General features: G+C 42.5%; 3 protein-coding genes across 4 annotated transcripts; 1 reads left to right on the top strand and 2 right to left on the bottom strand.

Moving 5' to 3' along the window:
• Nucleotides 1-3054: 3054 nt before the first annotated feature.
• On the bottom strand, nt 3055-14374 carry LOC6593642 (histone acetyltransferase KAT7). Its single transcript, XM_002018657.2, has 7 exons — nt 12875-14374; nt 12640-12797; nt 12206-12578; nt 9097-9202; nt 3676-3833; nt 3517-3612; nt 3055-3442 (listed from the first exon to the last, which is right to left on the bottom strand). Exons 1-7 carry the CDS (start codon nt 14372-14374, stop codon nt 3323-3325), a joined length of 2511 nt encoding a protein of 836 aa, XP_002018693.2. The 3' UTR covers nt 3055-3322.
• Nucleotides 14375-14637: 263 nt separating this feature from the next.
• Nucleotides 14638-15407, top strand: LOC6593643 (SOSS complex subunit B homolog). Of its 2 annotated transcripts, none has more exons than XM_026987739.1 (2): nt 14638-14725; nt 14777-15407. In XM_026987739.1, the coding sequence occupies exon 2, from the start codon at nt 14794-14796 to the stop codon at nt 15388-15390; it is 597 nt and encodes a 198-aa protein (XP_026843540.1). In that variant the 5' UTR covers nt 14638-14725; nt 14777-14793; the 3' UTR covers nt 15391-15407. The 2 variants fall into 2 exon arrangements, with proteins under 2 accessions (XP_026843540.1, XP_002018694.1); XM_002018658.2 differs by having other exon boundaries at nt 14639-14725; nt 14786-15407.
• Nucleotides 15408-15441: 34 nt separating this feature from the next.
• On the bottom strand, nt 15442-21219 carry LOC6593644 (probable trehalose-phosphate phosphatase C). The gene is made up of 4 exons (XM_026987738.1): nt 21070-21219; nt 20681-21005; nt 20416-20602; nt 15442-15986 (listed from the first exon to the last, which is right to left on the bottom strand). The coding sequence occupies exons 1-4, from the start codon at nt 21132-21134 to the stop codon at nt 15733-15735; spliced, it is 831 nt and encodes a 276-aa protein (XP_026843539.1). The 5' UTR covers nt 21135-21219; the 3' UTR covers nt 15442-15732.
• Between the last annotated feature and the right edge of the window lie 776 nt (nt 21220-21995).

Raw genomic sequence — 21995 nt, 5'->3', positions numbered from 1 at the left:
TTTGCTTTTCGACTTGTGAATAATTGCGAATTTCTGTTCGAATGTCGCAGGGTACATATACATCATATACATATATACATTTCTATGTACATGCATATATATAATACGAGGCAGCCATGTCTGCTGCTATGTATATGTGTCTTGCTTGGGTGGGGCATTCCTAACCTCAAATAGTAACGACGACGACGACAATTGCCGCCCCGAGTGCATGTCTGTGTGAGTGGGTGCCCATACTCTCTCTGTCTGGTTTTCTCTCTTGGTGCAGCGCTGCAGTGCAAGCACATGCTTTTGGCCCCAGCCAAGCCGCCTTCTCTGCCCTTAACCCTGACTGAGCGAAAAAATAAAATAAAATGGATGCTAAAACCAGCTCACAGACGATCAGCCACACGAACACACAGACAATTTGTCATTTGCATGTGTGTTTGTGCAGTGTCTGGGGCAGAAAAAATGTTGTCTAAAATTAATATTTGAGCGACAAAAGTTTTTGCAGGGCAACTGTCCATGTGTGTGTGTGTGTAGCGCGCTGGTGTGAGTGGCGCGTGTGGGCAAAAAGGAAATTTGGAAGTATGTAGAATCATGTGGTCGCCCGTACTCACACACACACAGTTACCCAGCCTAAAAGCTGCCGCCTCAAACATTTGCGTCACTTTATTGTTGTTGCTGCTGTGCCTTGTGATATCAAAGCGCTATAAATAAATCTTGAACCTCTTCTTCGACGAGCAATTCTCTCGGCCTCTCTGTACTGTTCTTCGCTCTTTTCTCAATTCCTTTTTTTCTTTGTAGAAAACCCCAGAAGCTCCAGGCGAAAGAAACCACGTTGATAGTTTCCTCTCCCTCTCGCAAATTTCACAATATGTTTGCAGTTCCGCTTTGAACTTTTTCTTTCTTTCGCATTTCCGTTGCATTTTTCTTTGTAAATTGTTCACCGCACACACACGCACACTACCACACAAACACACCCACGGACACACGCGAATGTACTTTTAACAGTTTTAACATTTTTTCGTCTTATTGCTCTTTGTCGCCGTCTTCGTTGTCTCTCATTTGGTGCAAACTGAACGACTGTGCGGCCGCCCAGACACGGTCTGGCCTTTTATTTTATTTATTGAGAACGTCGTCGTGGTCGTCTGGGCCGGAGGCCGCCGCCTGTCTGATTTTGACTTTGCCCAAGCTCTTCGTCTTCGTCGAGCCAAAAGCCAAAAAAGCCAGAGATAAATTTTTGCAGAGGCAAGAAGCAAGAAGCAAGAGAATGGAGATTGGGAGCGAGCGAACCGCGCAAGCCGGCTGTTGCGATCAAAATGCTGAATGCTCAATGTTTCTGCTTAATCAAAACCCAAATGCGCGAATTTTATTTCCACACACACTGCCAGAGACTTCGTCGACTGCGGCGTCGTCGGAGCGAGACTGTATGTGTTCACTGTATGTGTTGCCGTTTCTTTCGCACAGTGGCGCCGCCAGCGAGGGGGCTTTTGGATACTATACTGAGGAGAGAGGCGCTGCTTCCTGCTTCCACAAATGCAAGCGCTCGTGGTACAGTGGGTATTAAAAAAAAGAGATATGAGGTTTTGCAATTTGAAATTTGCACCTTTTTATTCCTTTTGGCAGTGCTTTATTTTGTACTACTAAATACCATACAAATTACGATTTGTGGGGAGCTTCTGTTTTACATATGAGGGTTATTATCAGGAATGTGCACTGTATATACATTTGCCAGTTCTCATTCGAGTTCCTTTGTTATAAAACTGCACCACCAACCAACTGACTGCAACAAAAAAGCTTTGCACAGTGGGATTGATCAATAAATAAGTCGATATGTAATGGGTAATGTTCATTCGGAAGACTTAAAACAACTGTGCATGGAAATATCTGTTTTAGAAATACAAATTTACATGGAAATTAGCGGAAGCATTAACCCAATTGTTTCGTTTATCTATTGGAATTTGTAATGACTCGAAACTTTTTCATGGAACGCACATTTTACTTACATATGTATGTATGTATGTACATACATAGTTTGTTAAATGTGTTTCAGAGTAAAACACCTCTTCCGAAATCCGAAGAGAAAACCAAATTGTTTGATTCCCTATATAGTATACATGAGATTCTGGAAAATTACCGCAAGTTGACTCAACATTATTCTAGTCGGTTCGCTTATCTAGTGGCAGTGAGATTATAAAACTCTTTTTTCTAGAAATTTATACATCACATTGCTAAAAAAAAATGAGGATGATTGTTTGAGAATATCTGGAAAGTATTATTAGACTTCCAGGAATAATTCCAGCTGTTTCATTGTTATTTCAATAATAAAACTAAAGCTTTATCTATGCTTTCTATTCCACTGTGCTCTTCTTTGCCCTCGGTCTGGCTCTCTCTCTCTCTGGCCCTGCTGCTGCTCTCTCACTTTCTGCACGATGCATATGTATGCTTTTTGGCTATAAACATGTTTGTCTTCTTTCCCCAGGCCCTGGCCCCTTGTAACTCACATCTACCATCACATCCTGTCTGGTGCTGCCGCCGCCGCCGCTGCTGCTGCTGCTGCTGGCAGAGCCGCTCTTTCCCCTTTGTCTACCTGTCTCTGCATCAAGCGACAATGTCAATGCGCTCGTCTCTGTCTCTGGGTGTGTGCGCCTGTGTGCACTTTTTGTGCTGTTGCTACACACCGCTCCATACCCTATCCCTCCCATTCTTGCACCTCCTTCTGCCACTCGCTTTGTTGCACGTCTCACCAGACGACCATGTAAACGTGTTGTCGGTCTCGGTATTTCTTCCATGATTCATCCAACCAGATGATGATGCGATGAGAGCTAAGGGTCTCTCTCAGATGATGTGATGAGGAGAGAACTAAGGCTTTCCGTGATGATAATATGATGAGGGTACGTACCGGTCTTTCAGATGATGATGAGAATCGCTCTGATGATATTGAACAAGATTACGATAATTTTCAAAAATCTACGGATCTCTTACGGATGATGCGATGAAGGAATCACATGAGTATAATGAGTATAGAATGGCTGGTAGGTCTCTCGAGAAAAGCTTCTTTGATCATAAACCGAGTATATTTCTTTGTCATCTTAAGTTTTTTTTTTTGGGAAAATTTCACTATAATCCTACGTACTAAAATTACTATCTAGCGCTACCAACAAATAAAGTACATCCACACACAAACACGCACACAAATACTTTAGCCTTACGATCTAGTATAGTAAAACCACAAATAATAAAATCTCTAAGCAAATACGCATCAGGATGATGATGCGGGGTACATGGGTGCGGAGTCATCGTCATCCATAAAGCATGCCGCGGCATGCTTCCAGCCACGGCGTTAAGGCGATTCGGCACTGGGCTGTACAGGAATGAAGGGCTGCCAGCGCAGACAGGAGTCGTCTATTTTGGGAAAGGTACCGCGACGTTTAACACGCTCCTCGTACTCATCCAGAACGTCCTAGAAAATATGTATAGTGTATTAGTAATATGATCATTAGCAGATCCAAGATAGTTTCGAAGTATGTTACTTACTTGCTTTTTGAGTACTATATGCTTGCCCTTCCAGTACTTCATCATGCCCAGAGCCTGCAAGGTGCTGACTATATCATAAGAGTATATGGCCATTTCCTATATGAGGGGGATATCAAAATTATTAGAGATTCTTTTATAAATAAAAACGAGTATCATTACCTGAGATACATCCTTGATGTTCAGGGTATTCCCTGAACGATTGCACAAATAGTCCAACAGCACATCCTTCCAGTAGGATCTGTACGAGATCAGGCCCAGATCGGATAGCGGTTTCTCCGGCGAACCGATTTTGCCCTCCACTCGTGTCAGGAGATAGCCTGAAAAGTAAGGAACAAACGTATTGTCATGCACGGTTCAGTATAACCCCTGTAAGTATGCTATAGATAGAGTAACAACTCCAAGTTCCGGTGTATTATTTATGGTGACCAACTTTGTCCCGCCCCTCAGCCTGTGCGGTATGGGGAGGTCTGCTCTGTTCTGTTTTGCCCGGGTCGGGTCGGGTCTGGGAGTGGGTCTGTGTGCGTGTTGTGTCTAGACAGGATTCCGCAAAGTATTCAATGGGTGGAGAGAGGCAAAATGGGGGGACATTTAAACAACGTTCTGGCGTACATTCAACCCAACGACAGTGTCACCCCCAGAGACCCACCCCAAAAGACCCGAGGACAACGATGACGACGTCTGGCAGCAACAATTCCCGACTCTAGATAACAACAACAGCAACAATACAAACAAGAAACGAAGGCAAGCTTTTAAGGTCGAGGGTGTTGATACCCTTCAAAATTTAATATTTCTCCTTATGGATGGTGTGGGATATGGTCTTCAAATATTGATCAAATTTGAGTAAACTAAGTTGCTTAGCTAGCCTACGTAACCACCGTGGGACTGAGTTTTATGATAGGTCTAAATTGCAGCTCAATCGGTACAGAAATTTTCGATCCACTTTTAAGTAATCCACAAACCAACAAAAGCATTTATCTATAAATCGATATGTATACAGTGATCCGAATTGGAGAAACTGGTAAGTTAAAAAAAAAAACGTTTAAGAACGTAGGAGCTACTCTGGCACGTGTGAGTAGAAAAATACGCCATTCTCTGTTAAAGATCGTAATACTCTCTGTAAAGGGTGTATAAAGGCGGCAGCAGCCGCAGCGACAGAGAAAGCAGACGACGTGGCCGCAGCGGCAGCAACAGCAACAGCAACAATGAGTGCAGCTAAGTAAATTGACGAGGACGAGGACGCACGGTGCCCTCACAACATAAAATCCACTGAGGCAGGCTCGGGAAAAAAACTTGCATCCAGCCACCAATACAGGGGCATAGACAGAGAGAGACGAGACTGAGAGAGAGAGAGAGAGAGAGACACACACACAGCCCAGAAGCAGAGGAACGTATACGCGCAGACACACTCAACGGGCCAGACGGCAGACACAGCTGTTGGGGGGGGAACGTTTGGGAAATCCTGACTGCTGGGCGCAGGGTTGCACGCTGGTAAAAGCTTCCACAAGCAACGTGGTTGCGATGCTTTTTTGCACGGCTGAGCACAGTGGGAAGTAATTTAGGAAAATGGAACAAAATATAGTTAAATTAATTAATAACCTAAATAAAGTTTGAAATTAGGGTAACGAAATGGATTAATCCCGTAATGGGATACTTACTTCACTCTGTCTCTGTGAAAATATCTTAGTTTTTTAGAATCTATATCAAAAATGTTATAGTCTTACGGCCTTCACAAATTGGTTGTGCCACGGTACAAACCATTTTGTGCACTCCAGAGGGAGGGAAGGAGAAGGGCTCTGGCTTTTGGTCGCAAGGGGGCGTTTTGGGTGCCACTTTGATTTCTTTGTGCCGCACTTCGCCTCCTCTCACCAAGCTCCGTCCTGCTGCTCGTGGATTTATCGCGGCGAAGCGGCAGGAGACGAGTGCAGTGGTGGTGCGGCTGAGGGAGGGGAGTGTGAGTGGAAATGTCGAGACGACTTTATCGATCCATTTTGATTCCCATTCGGCGGTCGGCGGTCGACGGGCGACGCGACTCGAACGCTGACGATGCGAGTTCTGTTCTGCAGAATGTTGCATAGCCACAGGCGTTGTGAGTACCCGAGTAAGGATTTACAGAACGAAAAATGCTCTCTAAAAATGTTGGATAAAACAAAGAGAGAGGGAGAGAGATGCGGAGGGTAGAGAGCAACTTTAACTCAAATTAGCAAGGCTCTAATTATTATTTTTTCTTCCTTTTCTAGACCTAGACAGTCGGCGAAGCGATAACAACAAAGTGAGTAATGAGTACCACGTACGAGAATACCCGCTCTTTGGCTGGATACCAAAACAGTGGTACAAATATGGTTCAAAAAGTGGCGTCTCTCCCATCATCTGCAAATTTGTGCAACATTTATGTGAAATTATTTTGTATGAAACTCTCGGTTGCAACGCAGAAAATACCAATTTTGGCACTTTCCAGTTTGATTGAAGTTCTCAATTCGTAAAAGTTATCATTTACGAGTGGCCACTGTAACCACCAACACGAGGAGGACGACGCCCTTTCATTGTGACCTGTGCTGACCTTTGTTGTCTGCCGCCGTCAGCGCCTGTTGTTGTTGTGTCTGCAGAATTTTATTTATTTTCCGCTGCGTATGCGGGAGCGTCCGAAAAAGATAAAAGTCGAAACTTTAAAGCGGCACGTTTGGCAAACTTTTTGTTTTGGCTGCGTTCTTCTTTTCGGTTGTGTTTTTTGGCGAGAAACTTTTTTCACAGGGGCCTTGATTTCCATTAATTAATACATGGGTTAATGTGAGAGGTAGGGTGGCAGCCCTGGCGTAGCGTAAAGTTTCCTCAGTCTCTGTCTATCTCACTCTATCCCCTCTATTCGCGCCTCATTTGCATTTTGCGTGTTGCAGTTATTACACCTGGACATAATGGTAGAGCTTTCTCGCTCTGGCACACATGCTTTGAACTAAGAGAGTGAGAGAGGAGCCCACTGTCCTTAAGGTAACCCCTAAAACAGGCCCACTCTACCTCCCACCCTCCATCGCACAAGAACAACCAGCTGTCTGTCCAAAAACCGTTCACCTGCCTCCAATGCCATTTTCCCACCTCTCCGTAAATGATGACGAAAATGATTTGCTCGCTCTCGCACATAGTACCTTCCTCTCCCACACTTGCTAGTAAGCTCTCTCTCTCCCTTTGACCAACACATCACTCTTTTGCCGGCCGGCACTTGTCTGTGTCTGCATTTGTGTGGGTATGTGTGTGTGTAAGGTCAATGTCGTTTCGTTTCGTTCGTTCGTTCCCCCCACTGGACGCCGCAGCCGCCACCAACGACGACCGCATTGCATGTACAATGTACATAGAGACCGTCGCCTCTGTCGGCGTCGACTTCGACGCCATTCAGCCACGCAGCAGAAACAACAACAATGAATGACTCAAGTGCTGCTCTCTCTGCTACTCTCTTCCAAGCTCCTGAAGCCCACTGTCTGATGCAGCAGGGTGATTCTTTCTGTAGGTGCTCTTTTGTTGTACCCTGGGAAAGAGAGTATTACTGTTCTTACTAAACTTTTGCAAAAAAGAGAAAGAGGCTTTTTCCATCAGATAAGGGTCATTTTCATTATCTTTTTCTCTAAAGGTATCCCAACGAATCTGGTTCTTCCCAGCTTTCCAAGATTTGATCATATTCTGATAACTATAATGATATAGTCGAATGATTTTTGCAGGGTATCTAAAACATCGGCCCCCAAAAGTTAGTCTTTCCTTCTCATTTTTTAATGTCTTGTCTTATGTCTGCTTTTTGTTGTCTTCGCCTGGATTAATTTTAAACAATTTTTGAGAAAAAACAACAATAAAAGCAACGTTAAAAATTACTTATGCATTGTATCCACGTTCATGTTCATGTGTGTGCGTTCGTAAGTGCAGCTTTTGGTCTACGTTTAATTGATGCAGAAATTGCATGTTCTTCGTTTCAGCTTACCTGAGCGAGCAGAGGGGAAAGGATAGGGGTGTGCGCAGCTGGAGGGACGGGGGAATAGCAATTGGAAAGCTAAGAGTTAAGTCCAGTCCCAAGTCTCTGGCATGCTTAAAACTTTTCTCATGCAATGATGATTATATTCCACAAGTACACGCCAAAGCAGTCGAAACGTTTTGATCGAAAACACCTGCCTGGACGTTAGGATACCCAGGACTCAGTTTACAAAATGTGCTGCGCAAGGCATGAGAGGCAACCATTTATTGCTAAGCCACATTGGGAGAGAGACAAAGCTTCATTCTGCCCAGGAATTTGTATGTATGGACTCGGCTATGGATAATGATTCCCACTTCCTTCTGGCCGTTGCATACAAGTACTAATTGAATATACCCCAACTGAACACACGGTATTAATATACACGAGTATATACTCATGACTCACATGAAGACCCCACAAAAAGGAAGAAAAAAAACCAGAAGAAGAAGCAACAACCATAATCAATAAAGCCAGACATTTTTTAATGTCTCATTATTTATAATCCATGATTTAGCTACCATTATTACTCGCACTAACTACTAAGTGTTACTAACCAGGCCTCATTTAGTCCAATTTTCAATGGAAATATCGGCTTCTGGTTATGATATCATTTTATAGATTAGTGTTCCAGTTACAGAATTGCACGTCATTTAACCAAAAAGAGAAAATTCACCATGAAATGCTTTATATATGGCCATTGATATAAGAGACTAAACCACCAACACCAAGCCGAAGACGACGCGAGCGGGATCCGAGGCAGGAACGCAGCCCTACTCTCGCCCAACCGACTGAGGTGCACTTCCGCATGACAAACTGAACCGATCGCGAACATGCAGGATAGATAGATATTAGACTAATATTCGAGGAAAATGAACTAAACATGCATTCAAAATACAATGGAATGGAAACCCTGACAATCAATGAAACCAAAATGTTTTAATAATTCTAGAGAACTTAAAAGGTCTAACAAGCAGTGAAAGTTACGAATCGATTGAATCCAACAAGTTTTCGGAACTTTCAAATATGTTATAGGAGGTACTCTTTCGGGGATTGATTCAAGGTGTTCTTGTTCTTCTGGAAGTGGTCGCTGTAAGGCTTTCAGGTTTCTTTTGAACTAATAGTTGCAAGTTAGACATCAATAGATATCATTGAGTCGCAGTGCATTTCCTGTACTTAATAGAACCAAAGTATAATAAAACTACTTGCACTTGTGCATGAACGTTACTCCAAAGAATAGAAAATTCGTATTGGTGCATTATACGATTTGTAGACAAAAGAATCAAGACAATTCAAACGTTTTGCCTCTGCCAACGAGTATTTAACATAGACGATTTTAAATAATTTATACCGGATATAATAGAGAGAATTCGTATTACACTTTGTTTTTCCTGTCAAACATTTAAATTGTTTAATTTTATGAAACAAAGAATGGATAATAAATGAGGGTATTAATAGGCCCTCCATATCACCCTCCAATCATACCAGTTTTCATTAATATATACAGAGCGACCACTTTTTCATCGAAACTGCCTTAAATATATTCCCGAAACCATATTCCACTAATAATAATAAAATATTTAATGAATACTTACTGAAATCGATGAGTAATCTTCCATAGCCTTTTCTTTGATATGGCGGCAGTGTTAAGATACATGAGACATTATAAAACGAGTTTTTCTCTTGCAGGAAAGGAATATGCTGCAAAGAAGCAATAACAAAAATTTTAGAAAAATGTAGGTATATTAAAATAAACAATTCAATATAAAGTAAATCTTAAACAAAAACACTTTAAAAGATGGAATGGCTATTGATTCTGAAGAAGCAACAAAAGGCTTAAATATATTATGAAAATTGAATCAATGACAAATACTTAGGAAGAATTCCAGACAGAGAGATATACTATACGTACATTCGTAGATGGGGGATGGAGTGTACTTTTAGGTTGAGATAGAGGCAGGGGGATCGGCCAGACAGAGAGCAGGGTGTGTGGGTGGGGGGACGTTCAAAAGGGGAGGTGTGGCAGTGGCAACATTCATCTGTCGCTTTTGGCTTTTTTCGGCAGTTCAATGACCAGCAAAATGAAATGAATCGATGCTCAGCAGAGACAGACAGAGAAGGAAACAGTGGAGTAGCAGCGAGAGAGAATTGGGGGGATAGGAGTCGGAAAGAGATGGCTATAACCAGAGAGAAAGACAGGGAGAGAGAGAGAGCTTGGAGAACTGTGCGTAAATAATATAAACGTACGCATATAGCAGGAAAATTGGGGAAAAGGATGGAGAAAAGGAGCAGAAGCAGAGTCAGAAAGAGTAGAAGGAGAAGAAACATAGACAGGGGAAGAGGCGAAAGTGAAGAACTAAAGACAGGGAAACGGAGAAAGAGCAGAATCAGAGACAAGCCAAAGGAGAAATAGACCCGGGGAACAGGAGAAAGAGCCACAAACAGAGACAGGAACGGGGAGAGTACAACAAGTTGGGGGATCTAGGAGACATGTACTCCGTATATATATGTACATGGAATGACTGGGAATCGTAGTACTACTCCTCCAACACTTTGTCCCCGAAAAAGATACCAGAGTCTGGGTGGGGGATCTGTGAATTTGGTAAACGGGTTTTTGCTGCCCTCCGGGGGGTGCTCTATGTGTGAACCAAAGGCAACAATTCGGAAATACATTTATGTACATTGCGGGTTTTTCCTTGATGCTTTTCCTACATTTTTTTTCTCATTTTTTTGTTCATATTGTACGTTTTTCTTTTGTCTGCCATGATGTCTGGGAACGCATCCACATAGAGGAGTCCCGGGGACACACCAGGCGCAGACGCAGAGTCCTGGTGCACAGAGGTGCACGACCTCAATCGTGTCCAACATCCACAGCATCCACGAGGATGCTTGCCTGCCTGCCCCAATCCTCAATGTCTAGCTGCTGTCTGGGCCTGCCCCAAACCGGGCGAGGGGTTTTTTGGCTGCCTGTCTGGATCTGGTGGGAGTCTGAGAACTTGGAGGTTAACTGTGGGACAAAGGATTGCCGAAAATTATCACCGTCAATGGGGGGGACAGGCAGGCAGGCAGGCAGGCAGACCATGTAAACTAAATAGTACGAGTACCGGAGTACTGGAGTACATACATGTGTATGCCGATGCTGCATCCCCGAGCACTCGCATTCAATGGGGATGCTGCGCCAAGTTTTTGGAGGGGCAACCAACGACATGCGCAATTTGTAACACAAACCCAGTCTCTGCCAGCGCCCCGAAAACTTTTGCATTCTGCAGTAAAACTGCAGCAGCAGAAGAGGCAGCCGCAGCAGCAGCAGCAGAGGGGCGCCCACCATGGGGGAGGTCAAGAAACCATTTGCTGTTTTTAAAGCTGGGGAAATCTCTCTCTCATTCTCTGGTTCTCTCTGTCCGTTGCTTATTTACCAAAAAAAAAGCAACTAATAGAAGAGAAATATCATCTTGTTTTTGGTGGGGCATGGTCAAGGCATGCGACGTCTGCCACGTCTGGGATCCCGGGGATACATATGTACCCGCACCGTACATGGGCTGTGGCCACGGAGCTACTATTCGGACTGGCATTGGCATTTTGTTGTTGGGGGATGGAGGATGGGCGATGGAGGATGGAGGATGCGGGCGGGCTCTGCCTCCAGACATAAAGGAATCATAAAACTGTTAAATGTTATTATTCAATTTTGATACACGAAAATCAGCATTGAAAACTATCAAAACTATTTGCAATTAGCCATCAAATTCGGGAAACTTTCTAGGGATAATTGCAGTAAGTTTGGAAAAGTTTTAGAGACAAAACTTTTGGGAGATATCTGTAAGAAATCAATTATTAACACAAAGTTTTCTTAAAATTATTCTACAGCAATTTTAAGCACATTCTATGACTACTGGAAATCTATATAAATCCCTTAATTGACTAAATTTTGTAATGGTGTTTAATCGACAATGAAGTTAATAAAATAATTATACAGCTTATTCAATAATGGAATAATTCAATTACTGAAAGGAAACCCACAAAATGCTGATATGTTCTGGGGAGGAATGGTTTTGAAAGAGGAGTCGTACAAGTTTTGGAGAACGGCATTATATGGGAACATCAAAGCTAATAGTGGAATCCCTAAGAGCTTAACAAATCATAGGATCCAAGTCGATTCGAATATTAAGCTGCTTTTGGATTTATTTGAATTGAATGAATATTTATAATCCCAATCATTAATCATGAGATAGAAATAATGCACAACAGATGGGATTTTGAAACAGATATCATACTTAATGAGAATATTCTATACATTTACACATAGATTAAGTATAATCGATGGAAAAATACATAAGATCTAACTCTGAAAGCAGAGTACCTAGCTCTAGCCATATAATAGTACTAAGAAGAACTAGCTTTAGTATCCAAAAAGCTACCTCTCGAATATTTTCTATTTTCTAAAGTAAATTCTTATTACATAAGGTTCCAATTGCATTCCTTAAAAGTCAGGATTTGTTATGACCAATCAAACTTTTAACAATTCCGATAATTAGAAAACAATAATAAAAAAAAAAAATAAACATCATTCCAGAAATATATCCCAATTATTGTAACCTAACTTATACCCCATCAAGTAATTTCCCAAGAAGTCCCAGAGAGAGTCCCCCTACACTAATATTTATAATATCAACAGTATACCAAGTAAAACCCCTATAGTCGACTCACCTTGCTAAAGTAGCCCACAATATGACAGCCATCGATATCTGCCAGCGTCATGATGTAGAACAGAAATGGTTCCACATCATAGTAGAGGGTCTTGTGGTCCAGGAAGAACTTGGCCAGCAGACAGAGATGCTGACAGTATTGCTTATGGCGCTTGCCATCAACCTGCCAGACCTGCAGCTTCCCTTTGCGATAGATTTCATCGCCTGGCGGATGCCGCCAGACGCATTTCTCCGCATGCCGCTTGATGCCCGTCTCGGATTTCTGGTATCGCAGGCAGAACTCGCAAATGTACATCTTGGGCAGGCGGGCAGCATCATCCGGATACGGGGACTGATACCAGACTTTCATTTTGTATTTGCCCATGCTGATGTATCTGGATGAAAAGTTAAGAATGATTGTGTCTTTCTGTGTTGGTAAAACCAGGATTCACTCACTTGATTCCTTTTCCTACGGGCAGATCCTTGAGTTCGTCTTCTATCCTTTCGGAGGCCTGAGCCTGGGCCTCGCGAAACAATTGCAGGTCATAGTCGGGCACCAGGCCCGTGAGACTCGGTTCACGATCCTCATCGGTGCAGTCTTTTTCGAGCTTAACCTGAAAGAAAACCGAATAGTTTAATGAAGGATCATCAAATAATGAAGATATAGGGACAAACAGAAGTCAAAACCCACTTTTGAATCCATGAAATTATTATTGATGGGCCGAAAACTCGCTCGAGATTCTCTGATCTTGGCCAGAAACTCACGCTGTTCGGGCGTAAGCGATTTGAGATTTGTATGCTGATTGCCAGGCGCCTTCACAATGCTGATGGGCATCTTCCCACGTTGCTCGTTGCGGATCTTCCTCTCGCTGGCCCGCTCCTTGCACTCGGAGGCGGACATGTTGTGGTAAATAGGACACGCTTCGGGCAGAAAATGCTTGTCCAGATTGCCGCTGAGGTGGCCAGAGGAGTCGCAGCCCTCGATGGGGCACTTCTTCTCCGTTTGGGTAATGGGCGACACTGGACGAGACTTGAGGGAGCTGAACACTCCACTACTAATGGCAACTCCCTCCTTTTTCACCTTGCTCTTGGCACTGTTGAGGATTGAGGGAGCCGGCTTCTTGCCGGGGCTGCTTTTTGTGAGCAACATCTTGTCGTTCTCCAGATCCTCATCCGATTCGTAGTCGGTCTCCTCTTTGGGCTGTTGCTGTTTGGACCTGCGCATGCTCAGCGATCGGGTTAGCTTTCGCATTGGATTGGCCTTGTCCTTGCGCTCCTCCTCGCTGTCCGATCGTGGCGGCTTGCCACCTACTACTGGCCGCTTGCCCTTGGCATTCTTGGGCGGCTGAGAACTGTACGAGTTGCTGGAATCACTGCCCTCCGAGTCGCTCCCCGAGCTGGATTCATCCCCAGAGCCGGTAGCGCTCTCTGAATCGCTTCCCTCGCTGCTGATTGGCGGTGGTGGTACTGGCACTGGGGCTGGCCCTGCACCACTACCATTCTTCTTGATTTGCGGCAGTTTACCTCGAGCTGCAACCTGCTTAGCCCGTACTGTGCTGGCCATCTTGAGGGGCACCTTGCGGCCGTTCTTGGTCACTTTTGTCGAGTCATCCGTGCTGTTGGAGGAGGAGGAGAGCGATGGCCTCTTGCAGTCCCCATTCTCCGTGGCCCGAGCGACTGGCGCAGATCTCTGTGGTGGATTATTGCTTCTGGATGCCGGCGGAGGCTTTGCTCTTCCTATAGCAGGAGGTGGCTTCCGCCTTGTTGCTGGTGCTGCTGTGGCCGCTGTTGCTGCGATTGCGGCTGTTCCTGTGTTGTTGGAGCGTGCATTTTTCTTCACAGGCGGCGGCGTGTCATCCTCGTCGTCGTCATCGCTGGTCAAACGATGATTGGAGGCCGCCACGGAGCGCACTTTACTGGCAGCCGAGGTCAGAGATGTCGTACCGAAAGTCTTGGGCTTTTCTGCTTCTGTCGCTGTCGCTTTTCGGCGTAGCGCTGTGGAGCCGGATGTTTGTTGTTGCTGCTGCTGCTGGGATTTCGAGGCCGGAGCAGCTGCCGTCGAGGGTTTCTCCTCGGGCGTTGCACTGCTGGAATCCGAGTCCGAGGAGCTGCCCGTGTCTGTGCAGCTGGTGGAACCACTTGTTGTTGTGCTGCCCGACTCTGAGCTGCTTGTCCCCGACTCCATGGCCATTTTTTTGAGCGCACAAATGTTTTGTAAGCAACACAAATGCGTTTTTATTGTTTTTTTGTTGTTTTGGCAAATGTGACCAGAGGTGGTCTGGCGTGAAAATACCAAGGTAAACAAGAAGTGCGATAACAGACAGATGATTATCGATAAGTGCAATCCGTTACCAACACTACCGCTGTTTTCTGGCGATGTGACTTTTTGTTTACATTTTATGTTTTATAATATTTATATTAGGCAGCGCTTAGCGTCAATTAGCTCAGTAAACTAATTAGCTGAAAGCAGGCATTGTTTTATATTCTAACGTAGTCTATCGCCAACAAGTAACAGGTTCCCGGATATTTGTCCCATCCCTAGGTCAGTTGTAAATAATGCAAAGAAAATATTTTCTTGAACTTATATTTTTAGATCTTTCAGATTTTACCATGTACAACGTGGATTGCATACCCATCAAGGACATCAAGCCGGGCCTGAAGAACATCAATGTGATCTTCATTGTCCTGGATGTCGGTTCTGCAACGGTAACGAAGGAAAATCGGGAGGTGCGAAACTTTAAGGTGGGCGATCACACGGCCAGCATAAATGTTTCCATTTGGGACGAGCCCGGAAAACTAATCATTCCGGGGGATATAATTCGGCTGACGAAGGGCTATGCATGCCTCTGGCGGCACTGTCTCACCCTCTATTCCGGCAAGAATGGTGAGGTCTTCAAAATCGGCGAATTCTGTATGATTTTCAACGAGAATATCAATATGAGCGAACCCAAAAGGCCAGAGCCAGCACTCGTGCCACCAGCCGCTCTGCCAGCCGTCCCGCCAGGCGCAGTTGTGGGTCCTTCGGGCGTGCCAGCCAAAGGTGGTCCCGCTGGTATCTCTCCAGCCGTGGTGCCGGCGGTTCTCCCCGTGGTCCAGCCTCCCATCCCCGTCACTGCACCCGCAGCCACGCCCACTGTGGTGAAGCAGGGCACCCGCGGCGGCCGAGGAGGAGGACGAGGTGGCTCCCACAAAGGGGAAAGGCGATAAAGACATAGGCAGGGATTTCGTAGCGCATTAGAAAAAGTGCTAAAAGTTATGTAAAATGTTTTATTTATGGTTTATTTTGCAAAATCGAAAAGACACAAATCAGATATCGAGAGATTGTGCAGCATTTTTCTTCGGACACATTTATAAGATAATATTTTATAATTAATATTGTATTTTTGTAAGACAACATCTACATAAACGATCCTTAAGAACATTCTCCATCTCCTTCTCCTCCCTTCAGTGTGCATGTGTGTTGTGTGCTTATGTGTGTGTTTCTGTATGAGTGTGTGTGTGGAATTTAGCTTATGCTTCTAATCCTTCTTTTTGGGGGATATCCATCGCTTAGATCTTCTTCTTCTTCTCGTAGTTGGCCTGGATGGCTTTCAGCAACCAACCGACCTCTTCGACGGTCTTGATCTGATAGTTGGCATAGGTCTTCAGGGTTGGCAGTTCCGAAACGCGGAAGGTCTTGCCAATGCCATGCAGCACCTTGATGGCATCCTCATCGGTGGTGTCGTCGCCCACATATATGATCTTCAGGTTCTTGGCCCAATCGGCATCGAACTGCTTCTCCAGGATCATCTTGGCGCCCTCTCCTAGAATGGAAAAGAATAACGTTTGCGGTTAGAGAAGGTTTTATTTTATACCGAAGCCATTTGGTATGATAGTTTTGGATGGTAATTTGTACTATAGAGAAATTCCTAAACCTAAAATGCATGCTTTAAAATTTCAGTCGTCGACTGCCTGCTTTTGAGCGCTCTTGTGACTTTTAAACAAAATTTAAGAGATTCAAATTAAAAAAATTATAAATTCAATTAAAATGCCAAAAAAATGTATGGGCACTTCTAATCTTACTATTATATTGCCTTTGGCCAAAAACTTTATTGAATATTTCATTGATTTTAAGGAAAAGGGACCCTACCAAATACAGAACGATATCCCCTAATTGATAGAGACAATGATGGAAAGAATATACATAAATCTACACACATACATAGGCTATATAGATCCTACTGGAAGAAATATTTCTTAGCCATGAAAACACAATCCAACTTCATGGATCTCTAAAGGCTGCATATATCGTGTTGGAGAAGAATGCCTTTCCTGAATATCTGAATAGGCAAACGACCATAATTTTTCAATAAAAATAACTATAATAAATGTGGAAAATATCCAAATTCCAGTTCATGCCATGCATTCTGTTTGAACAAACTCCAAAATTGAACTTAATGGGCTTTGCACTGCTGGGAACCATCCAAAACTGTTGAATAAACATCAAGCACAGAAATGTTCTACATTTTTGAGAATTGTTTTCTAGACACACATTTTGGATGGTTGTATAAAAACGCCTGCAGCGCCAAAAAAAAAGAGAACTGAATTCTGCCCCATTCCCCACACTATGCCTCTTTCTCCCGTTCTACGAGTATGTATGGGGATTATTTATAGCTGTCTACGTGGGCGGATCTTCTGGGTTTCGTTTCAGTTGTTGGTATGGTTTGGCCAAGTAAATGGGTGTTTGGGAAATCATTTAGCCGCTCGCCCGCTCGGTACACAGTTAGGAGTAGTACTCGTACATATATCATCTATATAGATCATTTGTCTGTACATCTCTTGGTTTTTCTCTCTGGGGTATTATTATTTTAATTATGTTATTTTTTCCTGTTCTACTCTTAAGCGTTTAACGCTACATTTTTGTTTAATTGGTGACGCAGTCTATAGATCATTTAAGTCCCCCCAGACCCAGACCCACAGCCATATTGCAGTTTTCTCTTCTTTTTCAGACGGCACCAACAATTCCTCTTCTCTTCTGTATACCTCCGTCGAGACTTCTAAATGTTCAACAAATTTTATCATGAGCAAAAAAATAAAAATTTTTCCGTGTGTATTTTTGAGGTTTTGTTTTTGCTTTCCTTCTTTTTGCAATAATTTCGTTCTGCCTGTTAGAAATTTATTGCCTTTGGAGGCGTACACAATCATAATTAATTTTTGATTTTCACGCATTTCATGCACGAAACATATACATACATATCTGTCTTAAAGATATATATTTATCGTGTATTTTGTCGCCACGGCTCATTGGCCTGAAAGATGATTTTGATATGAGACTTTTGGCTGGTTGGACGACATCTAGAGGACAGAGGCGACAAGTGGGTCTCATAAATCTCCATCTCCAGTGGGGTATACATTTTTTTGTGTGTGGCAAATTTTAGTTGTGGGAATTTAAGCAATCCGTTGGAATTTATTGAATATTTTAAGCGGTTTAGAAGACGGAGCCATACATTTTATATCATTTAATTTGAAAAAATTAGAATTTGAATTTTATTGAAAATGGGAAAGGTAATAAATTAGTTATCTTACTGATTTTTTTCTAGGGGATTCCCTTTAGAGTACCTACAACTTGAGAAGAATTTTATACAACGATCTATATTGAGTTAAAAATTTGAAATGTTCCTTTTCTGAATTTCCACTAGTTATAGAAGTATTTTTCCTATAAAAAAATAAATATTTTTCCCACTAAACTAAAAATTCATCACTCAAAATACTGTTCTTCTGTTTGTATCTTTGAAGCCACGCAACGTTAGCTGAAAACGTCATCAAAATCAAATTCGTTTCGGCCCTCATTTGGTTCCATTCATCTAAAATTACGCATACCCCACCACATACCACTAAACTTAGACGAAATGTGTTTCTCTAGTTCTAGTTTCCTTTCCTACAAATATTGTGACTCAAAGATTCAAATCGAAAGTGAAAACTTGTGTGTATGAAATATTACAAAGATTTGTTAATTTATCATAAGGAATCGGGCGAATGAGTAACTATATATACCTTATACTCGTATATTCGTAGGATGGGGGAATACATACAGTATGTCAAGAAACTCTTTACACACTGAAATTAAATTACATTTTTTGACTTTGGATAAGAAAATAATGGCCTTTGATTCAAATTTATCAAATTTTTTTAATTCCTAACCATTCAGGGATTAATTATAAAGTAGTTAGTGAAAAAAGAATAACAAAACTATAAATAGGTAACTTACAAAACAACAAAAACAATGATTACTCATTTTTGACACTGTCAAGAAACTCTTTACACAAAATATTTTCATTTTTTAAATTCAAAATTCTTCGTAATTATTTAATATATTTAACTTATTTTAATATTTGGTATGTCCTCCCTTAGCATTGACTACATGCTGGAGCCGTTTTTTCATCGAATTTATCAGTTTTTGTAGGTCATACTCAAAGGGAATCTTTTGCCACTCTTCCAGTATGAATTCTTTTAGCTGATTGCGGTTTTTGGGCTGTCTTTTCCCACTTTTTTCTTCAAGTAGGCCCACAAATTTTCAATGGGGTTAAGATCGGGACTCTGGGGTGGTGTATCAATAACTTTTCCACAGTTGTAAAGCAGCCAAGCTCTCACATTGGACTCTTTATGTTTGGGATCATTGTCTTGATAAAACTTGAATTTAGCCCTATTGTCCGTAATGAGACCAAATTTCTCCGCACTGCTTTTTAAATTTGTTTTTAAAATTTAGAGGTACTGTTTGACATCCATTGTGTTCTCAATAAATGCAATATTTCCCACTCCTCGGATAGAGATGCACCCCCAAATCATAACCGCAAGTTTTCCAAACTTTACAGTCGGAAAGATGTTTCGGTTATCTAAAGCTATTAACGGCTTGCGCCATACTCTGGGTGGACCATCATTGTAATAAAGCATCATTTTTGTTTCGTCGCAATATATGACGTCATCCCAATACTCTGCCGGCTTACTGATCATGTTAACAGCGAAAGTGAAGCGCTTTTCCACATTGACCGACGAAAGCAGCGGTTTTTTTCGTGCCATTCTGGAAGAGTATTTATGGCGTAGAATAACCTGGCGTACTGTTTCGTGTGAAACAACCAAGTCAAGTTCTTCGTCAAGTTCCTTGGCCAGAGTCCTGACCGATATTTGTGGATTCGGATTAACTTTCCTCATAATTACGCGGTCTGCCCGTCTGTCTATCTTCCTTTTACGGCCACCTCCACATTTTGTTTCCAGTCTCCCTTCGTTCTTCGCGAAACTTAGGACATTGTAAATTGTTTTCCTTGATACTGAAAACATGTCTACCATGTCTGCAACAGATTTGCCCAACTGGTGATTATAGTAAATCATTTGGACAACGTCAAACCTTAGTCTTTTGCCAGGCATTTTAAAAATTTCAGAAAGTTAGTCTGTAGATGTCACCCGGTCAAAATTTCGCAACCAAATCAAAGTCAATGCAAAAATAGAGCAGCACTGAGCAACGCCAAAAGCATAGATTACGGTAAAGTCCCGTTTTTTCTAAGAACGAGATCAAAACAGAGCTCGAAAACGAAATGTGTAAAGAGTTTCTTGACAGTGTCAAAAATGAGTAATCATTGTTTTTGTTGTTTTGTAAGTTACCTATTTATAGTTTTGTTATTCTTTTTTCACTAACTACTTTATAATTAATCCCTGAATGGTTAGGAATTAAAAAAATTTGATAAATTTGAACCAAAGGCCATTATTTTCTTATCCAAAGTCAAAAAATTTAATTTATTTTCAGTGTGTAAAGAGTTTCTTGACATACTGTATATGTTTAGGCGCGCTTTTGACATCAGTTCGCTGCGGGATGTTTTGTCTAGAAGAGCATTTTTTATATGTGGCAGACAAATGCATATATATATTCTTATATATGTGTGTATCACTGAGAGATTTTAATTTAGTCGGAAAATATTTTTCGTTGAATATAAGTATTTCTTGTGAAAGACGCCCACTCAAAATAGAGAAAATGTTGGCAATAATTAAATCATCGAACCGTCGAGTCAAAAATCGAATTGTTTCGAACAGGTGCCGAAGTGTGGACGGGGGGAAATGGAATGCCATGGGGCATGGGGACAGGGGACAGGGGACAGGACAGTTCTTTGGCAGTCACCACCACCAAATGGATGGCAACAGTTGTTGCAAATGATGATGATGATATATCGAATCGAATAAACATATAAAGAAAATGGAACTAACCTTTGTCCCAGTTGACGCGTGGCTTGCCCTCCAGAGCATAGGGGGTCTCAATCAGTTGGAAGCCATGGGACTGGATCAGACCCTTGGCCTCGGCAATGAGCTTGGCCTTTAGCTTATCGGTGACGCCCTTGTAGTGATAGGTGACGGAGATCTTCTTATCCTCCACCCAGGCACCAGAGCACACAACCTTAACGAAAAGAGAGTACAGCACTCTTTAGAGAGATCCTTTAAGAAGAATTTGTGTCTGTATCCTTTGAAGACCCACCTTTTCCTTCAGCTCAGCCACCAGTTTGTTGTGCTTCTCGAGCAGCTCTTCGGGCATTTCAATCTTGAACTTTTTGCCGGAGGGATACTCCACCTCCAGACCATGATTACCGGCATAGGTGACATTGGGGAACTTCAGATGGTTCTTGATCTCGCTCAGCTCGCGACCGGAGAACACAACCATGAAGATCTTCTCATTGGCAGCCAGTTTCTTGATGTTGATCTCCGTATCCTTGGGCATCACGGACAGCTCCTCGGTGAGTGGGGCGAGGGTACCATCGTAATCCAGGAGCAAGACAACCTGATCCTTTTCGGGTGCGATGAAACTGTGCACAGAAACACATGGAAACTTAGTTGCTCTCCTTCTGCTGAAGATCCTTTGCGACTTACCCCTCAAGGGCCTTGACGTATTCCTCCTCCTTCTTTAATAGCGGTGCCTTCTTTTGCTCTGCCATTTTATTGCCACTCTATATATCGAAATATTTGACCGATTTTCTTCGTATCTACCGGAAACTGCGCGCCGTGCTGGACGTACCTCGACCGATTTAATAATACTAATGAAATGACCAGCGATCCTCAACAACCGCACATCGCTTATGATATATAAGTATCCGCGATCCAATGATCTCTGCTCTCTTTGGCAACTCTCTCTCTCACACTCTCGCGCGCCTGCTCGCTCGCTCGCTCACTGAAAGGTGTTGGCAACCCTGGCCCGTACGTTGGCCAAGTAATTCCCACAATATTTATGAGGCATATATATGTATATATGAGCATAAAAAAACACATTCTATAATGGATCTTCTTGTGTATAGGAGCAGAACGATGTATATATTAAAAGAATGACTATACACACATACGATACACATCACATACGATCTGTGGTTCTATCCACACAAAATTTCTTATGACAGAGAGGAGAGTCTTGGTCGCAGAGAGGGGGCAAAGAGTGAGATGGAGGTGGTTATATAGTGACGATGTCTTTGATGCACCTTTGTTTGAGGTCGTTTGTGTTTTTGGAATCATTTTTGGCTAGTGGTTGACACACTTTGGAAGAGAAAAATACTTTGATTTTGCTGGGGATCTGTAAACATAATTTTTACTAAATTAAACATCAATCTTTATATATATATCTATCTATCTTTGGACTGCTAATCCAATGAGAGATCAGGCAGCAGGAAATCATGATTGTCGAAGTATCTATAAAAAATTTTCTCAAAAATATTTATTCAATATTTGGCTTTGATCTTCAAACAAGTAGAGATTATTTATGTTTTTGCCATAGGATTAAAAAATCTATCTATTTATCAACGGACCAA

The sequence above is a fragment of the Drosophila persimilis genome, unplaced genomic scaffold (assembly GCF_003286085.1).
Source record: "Drosophila persimilis strain 14011-0111.01,24,50 unplaced genomic scaffold, DperRS2 tig00000124-arrow-pilon, whole genome shotgun sequence".
NCBI classification, from domain to species: Eukaryota; Metazoa; Arthropoda; class Insecta; order Diptera; family Drosophilidae; genus Drosophila; species Drosophila persimilis.
The sequence above is the reverse complement of the archived record's forward strand: the minus strand, read 5'-3'. Positions and strand labels throughout refer to the sequence as shown.

What these genes read in the sequence shown, in the direction of transcription:
- LOC6593643 (XM_026987739.1), top strand. Translation starts at nt 14,794, where the DNA reads ATGTACAACGTGGATTGCATACCCATCAAGGACATCAAGCCGGGCCTG.
- LOC6593644 (XM_026987738.1), bottom strand. Translation starts at nt 21,134, where the DNA reads ATGGCAGAGCAAAAGAAGGCACCGCTATTAAAGAAGGAGGAGGAATAC. An exon ending in TACGTCAAGGCCCTTGAGGG is followed by an intron (nt 21,006 to 21,069) that starts GTAAGTCGCAAA and finishes TTCTGTGCACAG; the next exon opens with TTTCATCGCACCCGAAAAGG. An exon ending in TGGCTGAGCTGAAGGAAAAG is followed by an intron (nt 20,603 to 20,680) that starts GTGGGTCTTCAA and finishes CTTTTCGTTAAG; the next exon opens with GTTGTGTGCTCTGGTGCCTG.
- LOC6593642 (XM_002018657.2), bottom strand. Translation starts at nt 14,374, where the DNA reads ATGGCCATGGAGTCGGGGACAAGCAGCTCAGAGTCGGGCAGCACAACA. An exon ending in CCCGTAGGAAAAGGAATCAA is followed by an intron (nt 12,579 to 12,639) that starts GTGAGTGAATCC and finishes CTTTTCATCCAG; the next exon opens with ATACATCAGCATGGGCAAAT. An exon ending in AAGATTACTCATCGATTTCA is followed by an intron (nt 3,834 to 9,096) that starts GTAAGTATTCAT and finishes CTTACTTTTCAG; the next exon opens with GCTATCTCCTGACACGAGTG.